We start from the raw sequence: 11,629 nt of genomic DNA, 5'->3' as shown, positions 1-11,629 counted from the left end.
TGCTCCAGCATGGGGTTCCTCCCACAGGAGAGAGTACTCCACGAACTCCTCCAACGTGAGTCCTCCCCACAGGCTACAGTTCTTCATCAACTGCTCCAGCATGGGCTCTTTCCCCCAGAGTGCAGTCCTTCAGGAACAGACTGCTCCAAAGTGAGTCCCTCGCACCGTAAGTCCAGCCAGCAAACCAGCTCCAGCATGGGCTCCTCTGTCCATGGGGCCACAGATCCTGCCAGGAGCCTGCTGCAGCATGACCTTCCCATGGGGTCACAGCCTCCTACAGGCATCCTCCTGCCCCAGCATGCAGTTCTCCATGGGCTGCAGGTAGATATCTGCTCCACTGTGGAGCAACTTGGACTGCAGGGGGACAGTTTGCCTCATCATGGGTCTTCACCATGGGCTGCAGGGGAATGTCTGCTCCGGCGCCTGGAGCACCTCCCCATCCTCCTCCTTCTTCACCAATCTTGGTGCCTTCAGAGTTGTTTGTTTCACATATTCTCACTCCTCTCTCTGGCTACAATTGCTGTTGTGCAGGGTTTTTTTCTTTCCCCTTCTTGAATATGTTATCACAGAGGTGCTACCACTGTCATTGATCAGCTTGGCCTTGGCCAGCTGTGGGTCCATCTTGGAGCCAGCTGGCACTGGCTCTATCAGACATTGGGGAAACTTCTAGCAGCTTCTCACAGAAGCCACCCCGTAGCCCCCTCAGCTACCAAAACCTTGCCACACAAGCCCAATACAAGGAAGTTAATTAACCTACCTTTTCTTCTCTCACGTTCTTTCAAAATAGCTTCCAGCCATTCTTGCTTCTCTTCAGGGGTTTTTGCCATGCATACAAACCATTTGTTCTTTGCTGTGTTGTGGATCTTCCAGCCATTAATGACAGTGTGACCACTGCTGTGATAGTCAGCTGGGAATCAAAAAAATGGCTTAAAAAAGCAGTAATTTTTCTCATTATTAAGAAGTCTTGTACATAAAGCTTACAAATACATAAAGCTTAGGAAATATAGAACAGAAGTTAATTTGAAGTTATCTATGCCTCTTCTGAACTGTTGTAACTTCATAAGCTGCACATTTAACTTTTAGTAAATAATGTCCTTTTAAAAATGTAACAGTGAATTGCCTAGCATATGGAAGAAGGTATAAACTCGCCACTAAAACAGGCAGAGTCCTACTAAAAGAACAGATCATGATAGTTAGAATACTTTTGTTTGTGTTACTCTGTAATAAATAACTCCTTAAAAAGCAGAACTGTGGTTTTATGCCTTAAATTAATCAGAGATGCTGTGCTGATTGAATAATTTACTACTATATTTAACAAAGGACCAAATACCCTTCCATTTCATAAGAAAATAATATAGTTTTGATGTATCTTTACTGGTTACTTGAATTAAAAAAAAATATATACACTTAGTTGTTTACAGAAATTGAAATATAATACAATATTTACTATTATTTCAAAAAATGCATTAACCAAATGCATAACTTCTGAAATATGTTTCTAACAACCCTATGTTCAGTGTGGGAGAGAGGTAGCAACTGCTGATCTTCTTACATATCTAGAACTTCTGACTCTTAACACGTAATCTGCTATGCTATAAAGAGCAATTTACTTCTTATTACTCTTTCTTTACTTACATAACATTTGATTTTAACATGCTAGCCTACAAGTCTTATTCAGAAATTAGCTAAACATACTTTGTCTCCAAACCTAACAACCTTGAATATCCTTGACTAGGATTACATGCATTTCCTGGGGGAAACTTTGTGAGGCACAAGTGTCCCATGATAACAAATACCACGTTTTGCATAAAATACAGATTAAAACCAGAACTAGCAACTATTGCAAAAAACATTAACAAATCAAAGGTCAACATTCTCTCACCATAAACTTTCATTAAGAGGCAAGAAAGTCCTGGAGTCTGCCCTGATCTACTATAACAACTCCAGAGCTTTTTACTTTGTAAATACTTTTTCATAATTCAGCCCTGTTTTGTGTAATAAGATGGGATTTTCCGAAACTGAAACCCTTGCTGAAATGCTTGCAAAGATTTATCATAAATCTCAGCAGACATGCTAGTATTCTTTCAATAACTCTGCATTTTAATTAGATGGAAAGCAGCCAAGCTTTGTATGCTGGGCTGGGAAATGTCAGGAACTACTAGAAAACTATGAGACTAATGGCTACTTTCTAAACCAACAAAACTTTCTAGTACTCAAAGTGTATAAGAAAGTGCAAGCAAGTTTATAACAGGGAAAAATGAAGTTATTTTTGCAACACGATGTTTATACCCTATCGCATTTTTATTCACATAACCTATGCATAATATCCATTGTCCCTTTAAAAACACTGCTTCTTGAAAACTAGCCATCATATCATTCATGCACTGTCAGAAAATCAAAATCAAAAGTCAGGGAAAAGAAAGAAGCCTCAGACAGACACTCTCTGACTGACTGCAGCCCTTTGGAGACCACAGGCAGGAGCACTACTGGAGGAAAAAAGGTTAAGATCCTTTTATATTATTTAAGCATGTATTTATAAGCCTTGCAATATGGCACTATCTGTATCTTTTTTTAATTTTATTTGTTAAGTTAGACGTTAATACATCTAAAACTATAGGGTGATATTTTTCCTGTAGTCTTCGTTACGTTATGTCCATTATCACAACACCCATGTTATGTAAGAAAATATTATGATCTCTAATGCAGTGAACCATAGCTGGCTAATTCTGGCCAATGAATTAAAAAATTAGACTCACAAATGGATTTAGACTCTCCCATTTCACTCTGGACAGATATTTGGTGTCAACTTAGTTGAAATTCAGAAAAAAAATGGCTTATCCAGCCACTTGAATATCTCAATGTAGAGATAACATTTTAAACATGCTGCTTCCTTGGCACCTGAAGACCCGTAACTGCAGGGCCACGAGTACTGACAATTGGACCATATTTCTCGCACACCACTACAAACTCACTGAATGCTGTGAAAAGCCCTAGCTAGGTATTAAGACTGCCTAATATATGAGTTCATGTGAAGGAAAACAGATAGCTATTGCCCAACAGCAACCCACTTATGTGATGGTCAGCTTGATTCCAACCTCTGCCTTTAACTGCAGCACCCCTCCTTTCTCTTTTGCTCCCTGTGTTCCCCGTGACTGCAATCCTCTGAGGCTTCTGTGAGCAATTTGATCTCCCCACTACACCCATGCCCATAGTCTCCTGAAGAGCATTTCAGCATTCCGCTGTCATCCCATATATATTCATACCTTTTTTGGACTGGCTATTGGACAAAATCTGATCAAGAGCTGCAGACGTGGTAGGCAGCCAGCCAAGGAGGTGTGCATGTTCTGACTGGCCAGCTGCACAAGATATATGCACACTCCTCACATGAGGGCAATCACAGTTGCCAGTCAGGCTAAAGAAATGATCTGCAAATGTCACATTATGTTTACAGAAGGAAGATGAGCATGAGACTTCAAGTTGCTCCATGCAAAGTTTGAACAAGCATACTTAACCAGCTTCCCAAGAAAACATGATGAAAGATGACATCATCTTCTAATGACACTTGGTAAAACATTGAGGTTTGTAATCTGAACTGTAATATATTGTTCAGAATTCAAGATTCAAAACTTTGAGAGACGCATAACACACAATTTGTTCAATAGAATGTTTCTACCATAGAATACCATAAATCAATTCAATAGAATTTGTTTCTTCCCTTAAAAAAAAAACAAACAGAAACCTCTGTATTGAAGTATTTCTAAGTTTCTCAGACTGAAGGTTCTTAGGAGCATTAATGCTCAAAAATACCACGGAAATAATTGCTGCATAGTATCAATTCCCTTCCTCTTACATATATTTTTTTGATGAAGTCTCTAATTATTATCATGTAGTGTTTTTCCTATTTCATGCCTCATTTCAAGACAACAGGGTACAGAACTAAGACAGTATAAGCAACCATAACTCTGGTATTTCCTAAGTCTGAAGTACTTGTCATCATAAACTAAATAGCATTCACTTAATGGCTGCGGAATGCCTTTAGAGTAAATAAAATACACTTTAATACACTTTAAATACATTTTTCCCTCAAAATTGAATTTTAAAAACCAAATAGAGCAAAAGCTATACCATCACAACATATACACCTTTCTAGGACTTGCAAGTGGTTGTGTAGCCACATGTGTTTTTAAAACACAAATACTGTGCCTTGATAATATGTATTCTACTTTAATCGGTGCAATAAAAAAGGCAGAGTGCTTCACAATGCTGAAATAAAAAAGAAAGCTTCCACCAAGTGTACTGCTCAGCCAAGGCCTAATTTCATTACAGAAAAATTGCTTTTCAGAAAAAGCTTTGCTAATTTCTGTAGGCATGTCATTAACATGACAATAAATCCCACTGTGAATCTGTTTTCCTATTTCTATGCTTCAACTTACAAACAATGAAGACTACATTCCTACATCTATCAACACTGAGAGCAAACACTCTCGGGTACCTTTCTTCCTGGAGCCCTATGGTTTCTTATACCAAATGAGCAGAGGATCCCAAAATCCACAGTAAAGAACTGTGGAAGTGTCATCTAGACTCAAATCTTTAATGTCTAGAAAAAGCAACCCAGGAAGAGTACATGAGAAAACATCACGTCTAGAAATGAAAATATAAACACTCTGCACTCAGAGCTTGCACTCTAAACTAAGAATTATAGAAAGTGATAGGTAATAGATGATTAAGGAGAAGAAAATAATACAGTATCAGAAAAAGCACATGCAAAGCTAATGTGACCAGATTACTACACTTGGGAACGTGATGAGACAAAAAGAACGCAGGAGAAGAGTACTGGGTTACAGTTCAAACGCAGATGACTACAGGGGATGAGAAACAAGGCATCTGGGTGCAACAAATGAGAACAGTACAGAAACCAAGATAGAGGAAGGTTAAAGAAGGGCATCATGATCTCAGTGAAAGAAAAAGTAGCAGTGTGAGGAGAGGGAATACACTTCCAACTACAAGGAAGGAAAACAGATTTTCAAAAAAGAAAAGGGGAGGCAGTGGAAAGAAAAGGGCAGAAAGGTGCCACAGGCCAGGGAAATACCACAGACATTTCTGTTTTTCAAAGAGAACCACACAAATGAGGGATGAAATAGCAGTAATTACACAAAAAATTATTTTAGGATATTGGACAAACTGAAATAGAGAAGGTGGGAAATGTGGGGATATGGGAAAAAAATAAAAGCAAGCAAGAATAATCTAGAAATCAAAATAACCAAATCATTAACTGATGTCTCAGAAATGTGGAAAGGAGGACAGATTTTAGACATGTTGCATATATAAAAGTGACAAGATTTGATATGGGTCAGGAAAGCAAGTAGGAAGGAAGCATGATAGTCTTCAGTATTCTGTGTGAGGCTATAGGAAATGGGGACGGTAGCAAAATTTCCTGTGGCTGGAGGAAATTAGACTACTGGCGTCTGGAGTGGAGAGGAAGATGATTTGTGCTTAGTCAAATTATACTTGAAGATTAGTTGAGGAAGAAAACAAATGTGCAGGAAGGAAAATGGATGGCGTGAAACAGATCAAGGACTAGATAGGTAGAACAAGCAAACGAAGAAAGCTACAACGTATTTTAGAAATACAAGAGAGACATGGAAGGAGGAAGGAAGAAATATTTAGTAAATACGACATCAAAATCATGGCAATATGTGGGATCAGAACCAGTGAAAGGAAAAAGTTACAGAATTCTTGGAATATTGATCAGGAAGAAGATGGTGGGTATAAGCCTCTGTGGCCACATTACATCAAGAGTTATAAGTAAAGAGATGCCCTCTTAGAAAGTGACATAATGGAAAACAGGTGAACTGTCTGTTATTTCTAAAGCATATATAAGGAAGATGAAGGAACATAAATAAAAGGTATTCAAATAATGCATGACGTAGAAGACTGAGGCACTCAACTGTCTTTTTTGCATAAATAAAGCACTAACTGAGAGTTCATACAAATAAAGTTAATAATTGGGCAGGAATAAAAGCAAGAAAAGGTAAATAGCAGGATTCAGAAGACTGGATAAATTATATTCAAGTCAATGAAGCTTGATGGAATTCACTATAGATTAATTCACCCACAGATATCTCTAGACCACTAACTTGGTGGGCCTGGTGAAGGACATAGCCCCAAACAGATATCAAGGAGTTCTTACACATCTAGTAAAAAAAGAGACTGAATCAAGTGTGACCCCACAGTGCTCTACCTTGGCTTACTAATAAACATCCCACTTGCAGCACTACATTAATTATTCTGTTCCACTTGGCACCAGCAGTTTCAACTCTGGACACCTCACACTACAAAAGATGCAAAAAAACTTTAAAAGAAACCGAAACTCCAAAGGACACAAATAATAAAAACTTAGAGAACATGACCCATGACAAAAGGTTGAAAGACTTAAAAAGAAGATTGAAGAGAGACATAACAACTTTCAATAAACTAGTTTGTTGCAATAAGAACAGTAGTCAAACTGTTCTCTAAGTCTACCCAGCAGAACAAGAACTGAGTGAACTACTTTGAACTATTAACTTTTATGAAGGACTTCTGTGAACCTTATGTAAGCTGTACAATCCTTGTCATTAATGCTCAGTTTTAGAAAGAAGGTACATTAAGAAATGCCTAGAATTCACTGTAGATGTAGGGCAAACCTAACATTATTTTAAAGTCAGGAGAAGTAATATATATCTCACAGAAATTTCCTCCAGAAACACATATTTGCAAAGCCACTGCAAGTTTCCCAGATGTTTTTGTGTTGTTTGGTTTTTTTCAGTTTTACATTAAAAAGTCTAAAATGTTTCAGGGCTTTTTTAATCAATTTTGAGGAAATAATAATTGTTAAGCTCAAAGGTTAAACTCAAGTTTCTAAAACAAAAACTTACATTTGTAGAAATACTTTTCTAATGTATGTGAGAAAAATTTCAAGCAATCATATGGATTATTTCCCTAAAAGTATTAAAGAAAACCCTTCCTTTCTTCTTAAACACTTAAGTTACAATTTCAGCATTCATAGTGTTTGAGGTTTCATTCCAACTTTTCCATTTGCTTTTACAAATATATCACATACCTAGGGATAACCTATTTAGGAATGCTGGAATGCTGCAAAGTGAAGTTTAATCTATAATTTCAGTTAAGCGATAAATGTCACCTTATTTTATTACTCTGTTCATGTTACCATAAACCACTCATCTATGACCACCCACCTAATAATGTATGAAAGCAATGATGTGTCACAGAAGCAGAGTTTTGATATAAGCATATAGTCCTTTTAAAGTGACATCTTACTCTTTCTTTCTAAGTCCAAGGAGCACTCTCCATTCTCAAAGAAATCATGAAGTTGCATTTGATCTCAGCACCTGGAAAGACTGCTCTGTAAATGAGCAACACAAATACACTCACCTGTTCCATCATCTACATTCTCTACTTCCATCACTTCTGTGTTTATTCTGCCCCGAAAAAGGTAACGATGGCCATCTGTAGATGCTTTGCTGTTCTTCAATCGCCTGATACAGGAAAGCAGAGAGAAGGATGTCACCCACGACCTTTTGCTATGCTTCTGCAATGCTGCCTGTACATGGAGCATTTAAAGACTACTGTACATTTATACATGTGCAGTTGAACTGGGGAAACCATTACCAAATGGGACACTGCTGATGCTAAAGCAAAGATGCTACCTCTGATAAGAGCAAGCTGAAAACTGCTGGCTGATATGAGAGTTTATCAGGAAAGTCTCATTGTGTAAATTCCTTGTTCCAACACTGGTACTGATATGCCACTGCCTGCCACCAAAGACAAAATACTGCACTAGGAGGATCTTTCCTGCTAACTGGTTTAAGCTTCCTTATAAATCTTAACCTACACACATTAGCCTCATAATTGGGATTTATGCATGAAAGAACTACAAAGACATTTTTTCTTCCTCATGTAAGGGTTTAACAAGAATTATAATTAAGAACTGCTAAAATTTTGAGGAAGTTTCACAGTGAAATATTCCAAAGCACTCTGCATTCCTATAACTCCGTTCCCAGTGAAGTCAAGGTGTTTTGAGAATCCCAGGTCTAGGCAGCTTTTCCTACCTCAGATAAGCCAGGGATGATTTTCTGTCCATTTTGGCCTATAATGACAATTAATACCATATATCAAACAAAGGTCAGTTCCTGAGAATTAATGATCATCTGAATTCTGACCTTCACACACTTCAGAGAGGTACTAATCTCTAGAAAATGACCTGCCTCTCAATCATTACTGTCTAATGAGTTGCATTGCTATGTTGTAAGTTTCTTACTAAAAAACTGAATAATATTTTTAAAAAAACAACTAAACAAAATAAAAAGAACCTGCAGCAAGCATAAAGGTTCAGTATCACATTTTTTCTCTCCAAAGCGAGGTAAATCCAATAACTGTAATGATCTTTGTACCTATGAATCCAAATTTAGCAGTTCACGTTTATACAACTCCGCAGCAAAAGGATGCATAAAACTACATCAAGTATCTTGTACCATAGAAATAGGGGAATTTTTGTAAAATTTCCAAAATACGAATCTCCTGTGGGCAACAGTCTCTTCATCTACTTGCCAATCAATATCCGAAGTATCTTGCTGGCATATAATCAATTAATTATCCACCATAGACCCTGGATCTAGGTTCTAAATTGAGTTATTCTCATGCCTGCAGAGGTATCACCATGGTACGAGTCAATGACATATAGGACACGATTATTCAAAACTAAAGAAATCATTTCATGTGTTTTGGGATTTTCATCAAGTAGTGCATTTTAGCTAGAATATGACCACAAAAATATGTAATTTAGCAGTGGACAAGTGAAAAGATACTACGTAATAAGTACTTTAATTGCAACTGCTGGACAACAAACATTACAAAAATTAGAAATTTTGAAAAGAGCACAAGTTTATATTGAACCAGTCTACATAAAAGTGAAACTGAGCAGCTGCAGAATGATATCCTTGAAGTATACTCAGTATTCAACACTAGCTACAATCACAGTTCTTAAATGGTTCATTCTCAACAGTTAAAAAAGTTCTGCAACCTAAGAGCTGAAACTTAAAAACAAAGGACTGACTCACTATAGCTAGTGAAGTATAAATTACATATCTTCTCACATGTAAATGGTTCCCTGTTAACAGAGTCATCTATAGGAAGAAACCATATTCACTGGGGAAGAAGATTTTTAAACCTCCCTCAGGGTTAGCCAGCAGCTTCTTCAGTAACAACATACTGGAAAAAACAGCAATTCCAGTCCAGTCTGAATAAGGTCCTTGCAGAACAAGCTCAGCAGCTTTACAATTTAGAGAGATCTCTATAAGACATTCTTGATTAATAGGGTATATTGCTACTTTCCACTACTACCACTTTCTACTTTCCATACCACATACTGATGAACCCGATCTTTCCACATATTGGTTCAGTAAGAAGCTCTACAGGTGTTACAGTGAATCTAGCCACAAGTCTGTAATTAGCACAGGAGGAGAGAAAAGGAATATCTATCAGCTGCTTTCATGTATAGGAGTAAAAACTTATCTGGAAAAATAATTTTTTAAATATTTAAAATAATACTTCGGAATGATGAGTCCTATGCAAATACTCATGTGAAAATAGCATATATAAGCTATACACAATAGTAGACAGCAAGAGTCCTGTGTCTGGGTTGGAACAATCCTCATTACTGATACAGACTAGGAGATGATGTGCTGGAAAGCAGCCCTGAGGAAAAGGACTTGGGGGTACCGGTGGATGAGAAGCTGGACACGAGCCACCAATGTGCATCTGAAGCCCATAAGGCCAATGACATCCTGGGCTGCATCACAAGAAGTGTGGCCAGCAGACTGAGGGACATGATTCTGCCCCTCTAATCTACTATGGTGAGACCTCACCTGGAGTACTACATCCAACTTTGGAGTCCCCAACACAAAAAGGACATTGAAGTGATGGAGTGTGTGCAGAGAGGGGCCACAGAAACCATCAAAGGACTAGAGCACCTCTCCTATGAAGATAGGCTGAGAGAGTTGGGGTTGTTCAGCCTGGAGAAGAGAAAGCTTCAGGTGGACCTTATAGCAACCTTTCAGTGCCTGAAAGGTGCTTATAATAAATCCAGGGAAGAGCTGTTCACTAGGGCATGTAGCGATAGGACGAGAGGTAATGGTTTTAAACTAGAAAAGGGTGGATTTAGGTTGGATGTTAGGAAGAAGTTCTTCAACACGAGGGTGGTAGATCACTAGAACACGTTGCCCAGAGAGGTAGTGGAGGCCCGATCCCTGGAGATATTCAAGGTCAGCCTTGATGGGGCTCTGAGCAACCTGATCTGGTCACATTCTCCCTGCTAGACTAGTCCCTTGGACTAGAAGATCTTCAGAGGTCCCTTCCAACCCAATACATTCTATGATTCTATATTACAGGTTCAGAGAAAAACATCTTTCACTTGGATGCTACAGACAATCCTAGGCACTGCTAAAAGACAGTTGGAAATAAAGAATGAAAGTTGGCTATCAAATCTGGAACTACTCTTGAAAAATCTTACAGCACTTGCACTGATCCAATGGATGTGGCTGTGGTGATGACAGCAGAACTTGGATTTATGAAGGATAGTTTCAGCAGCTGCAGACAGTTTACTTGACTGGACACTGAGGTTGATGGTGGGGTTTCCTCTGACACTATCTCCAAGTACTCAGAGGCAGAGGCAAAGATAATGGTATTTGGCAGTGCTATTGGAAGCATGCTCAAGGTTTATCATGTTATAAAGGAATCTATCAAGGATCTACTCAGATGTTAACTGCAGAAGCTTCCTGCTCAACTAATGAATTGCCCCTCATATGCAGCAGGCCACAGCTGTCTGCCTGTTTTCCCTGATTAGAAATACAAGGCTTGAAACTCTGTAGAGACTGATTTTATAGCATAAGCTACAATACTAATTTGTTTGAACTAAAAATTCAGTCTGTTTACCATTCCCAGAAGAGAGTGAGGCCATCACATATAACCTGTTGTGGAAGAATGACAAAACAGAGTCTTTCTCTCTGTACTTCGCCATTTGCATTCTGCATTCATACAAAATCTTTCCAACGTTTGAATTAAATACACTTCTCTCTGGTCTTCCCTAAAAATGCTGACTTTTCTATTGCAATTAACTGTAGTAAACACTTTTGTGCTGTTCAAATATTCTTATGAAACAGCATACAGAGGATTAGCTCTACTGTGAGAATACTACACTATTTTTCAAAGTATAAATTAATCATTTACCTGTGCTTTTTTTTGCAGTAGACCAAAAGGTTATCAAAAAGAAAAAATATCCTCTCTTGGATATTTCCAGCTGAAATTTTCAGTAGTAGTCCACTTCGCAGCATTTCTGTGCATGTGTCTGTGATGTTGGACCCCTAAAATCAATTGGAAAGAGAGTATTCTGTGAGAACTGAAGGATTTTGCACCAATTAAGGAAAGGTTTCTTATACAAACTCACAACTGTAATGACTTTCTGTAAACACCAAGAATAAAACTCATGGTAATTTATTACACTGTAAATAATTTCTGTTGTTTACTTAATGATGCTTAACACCAGCTTCATATTCATTTAATACTGCCACTAACT

The 11,629-nt window shown here is 38.0% G+C and overlaps 1 protein-coding gene across 1 annotated transcript in view; it reads right to left on the bottom strand.

Moving 5' to 3' along the window:
- PREX2 (phosphatidylinositol-3,4,5-trisphosphate-dependent Rac exchange factor 2) overlaps positions 1–11,629 on the bottom strand; it is a gene marked incomplete at its 3' end in the record, with an annotated part of 93,705 nt that overhangs the window by 18,981 nt on the left and 63,095 nt on the right. The window contains exons 7-9 of the mRNA XM_010182671.1: positions 11,284–11,417; positions 7,432–7,535; positions 758–907 (exon numbers count right to left, since the gene is read on the bottom strand). Of these exons, the coding sequence (XP_010180973.1) occupies positions 758–907; positions 7,432–7,535; positions 11,284–11,417 (388 nt within the window). The remainder of the gene's footprint in view (positions 1–757; positions 908–7,431; positions 7,536–11,283; positions 11,418–11,629) is intronic.

The sequence above is a fragment of the Mesitornis unicolor genome, unplaced genomic scaffold (assembly GCF_000695765.1).
Source record: "Mesitornis unicolor isolate BGI_N332 unplaced genomic scaffold, ASM69576v1 scaffold724, whole genome shotgun sequence".
Taxonomy (NCBI): domain Eukaryota; kingdom Metazoa; phylum Chordata; class Aves; order Mesitornithiformes; family Mesitornithidae; genus Mesitornis; species Mesitornis unicolor.
This window is presented reverse-complemented; position numbering and strand designations above follow the sequence as displayed.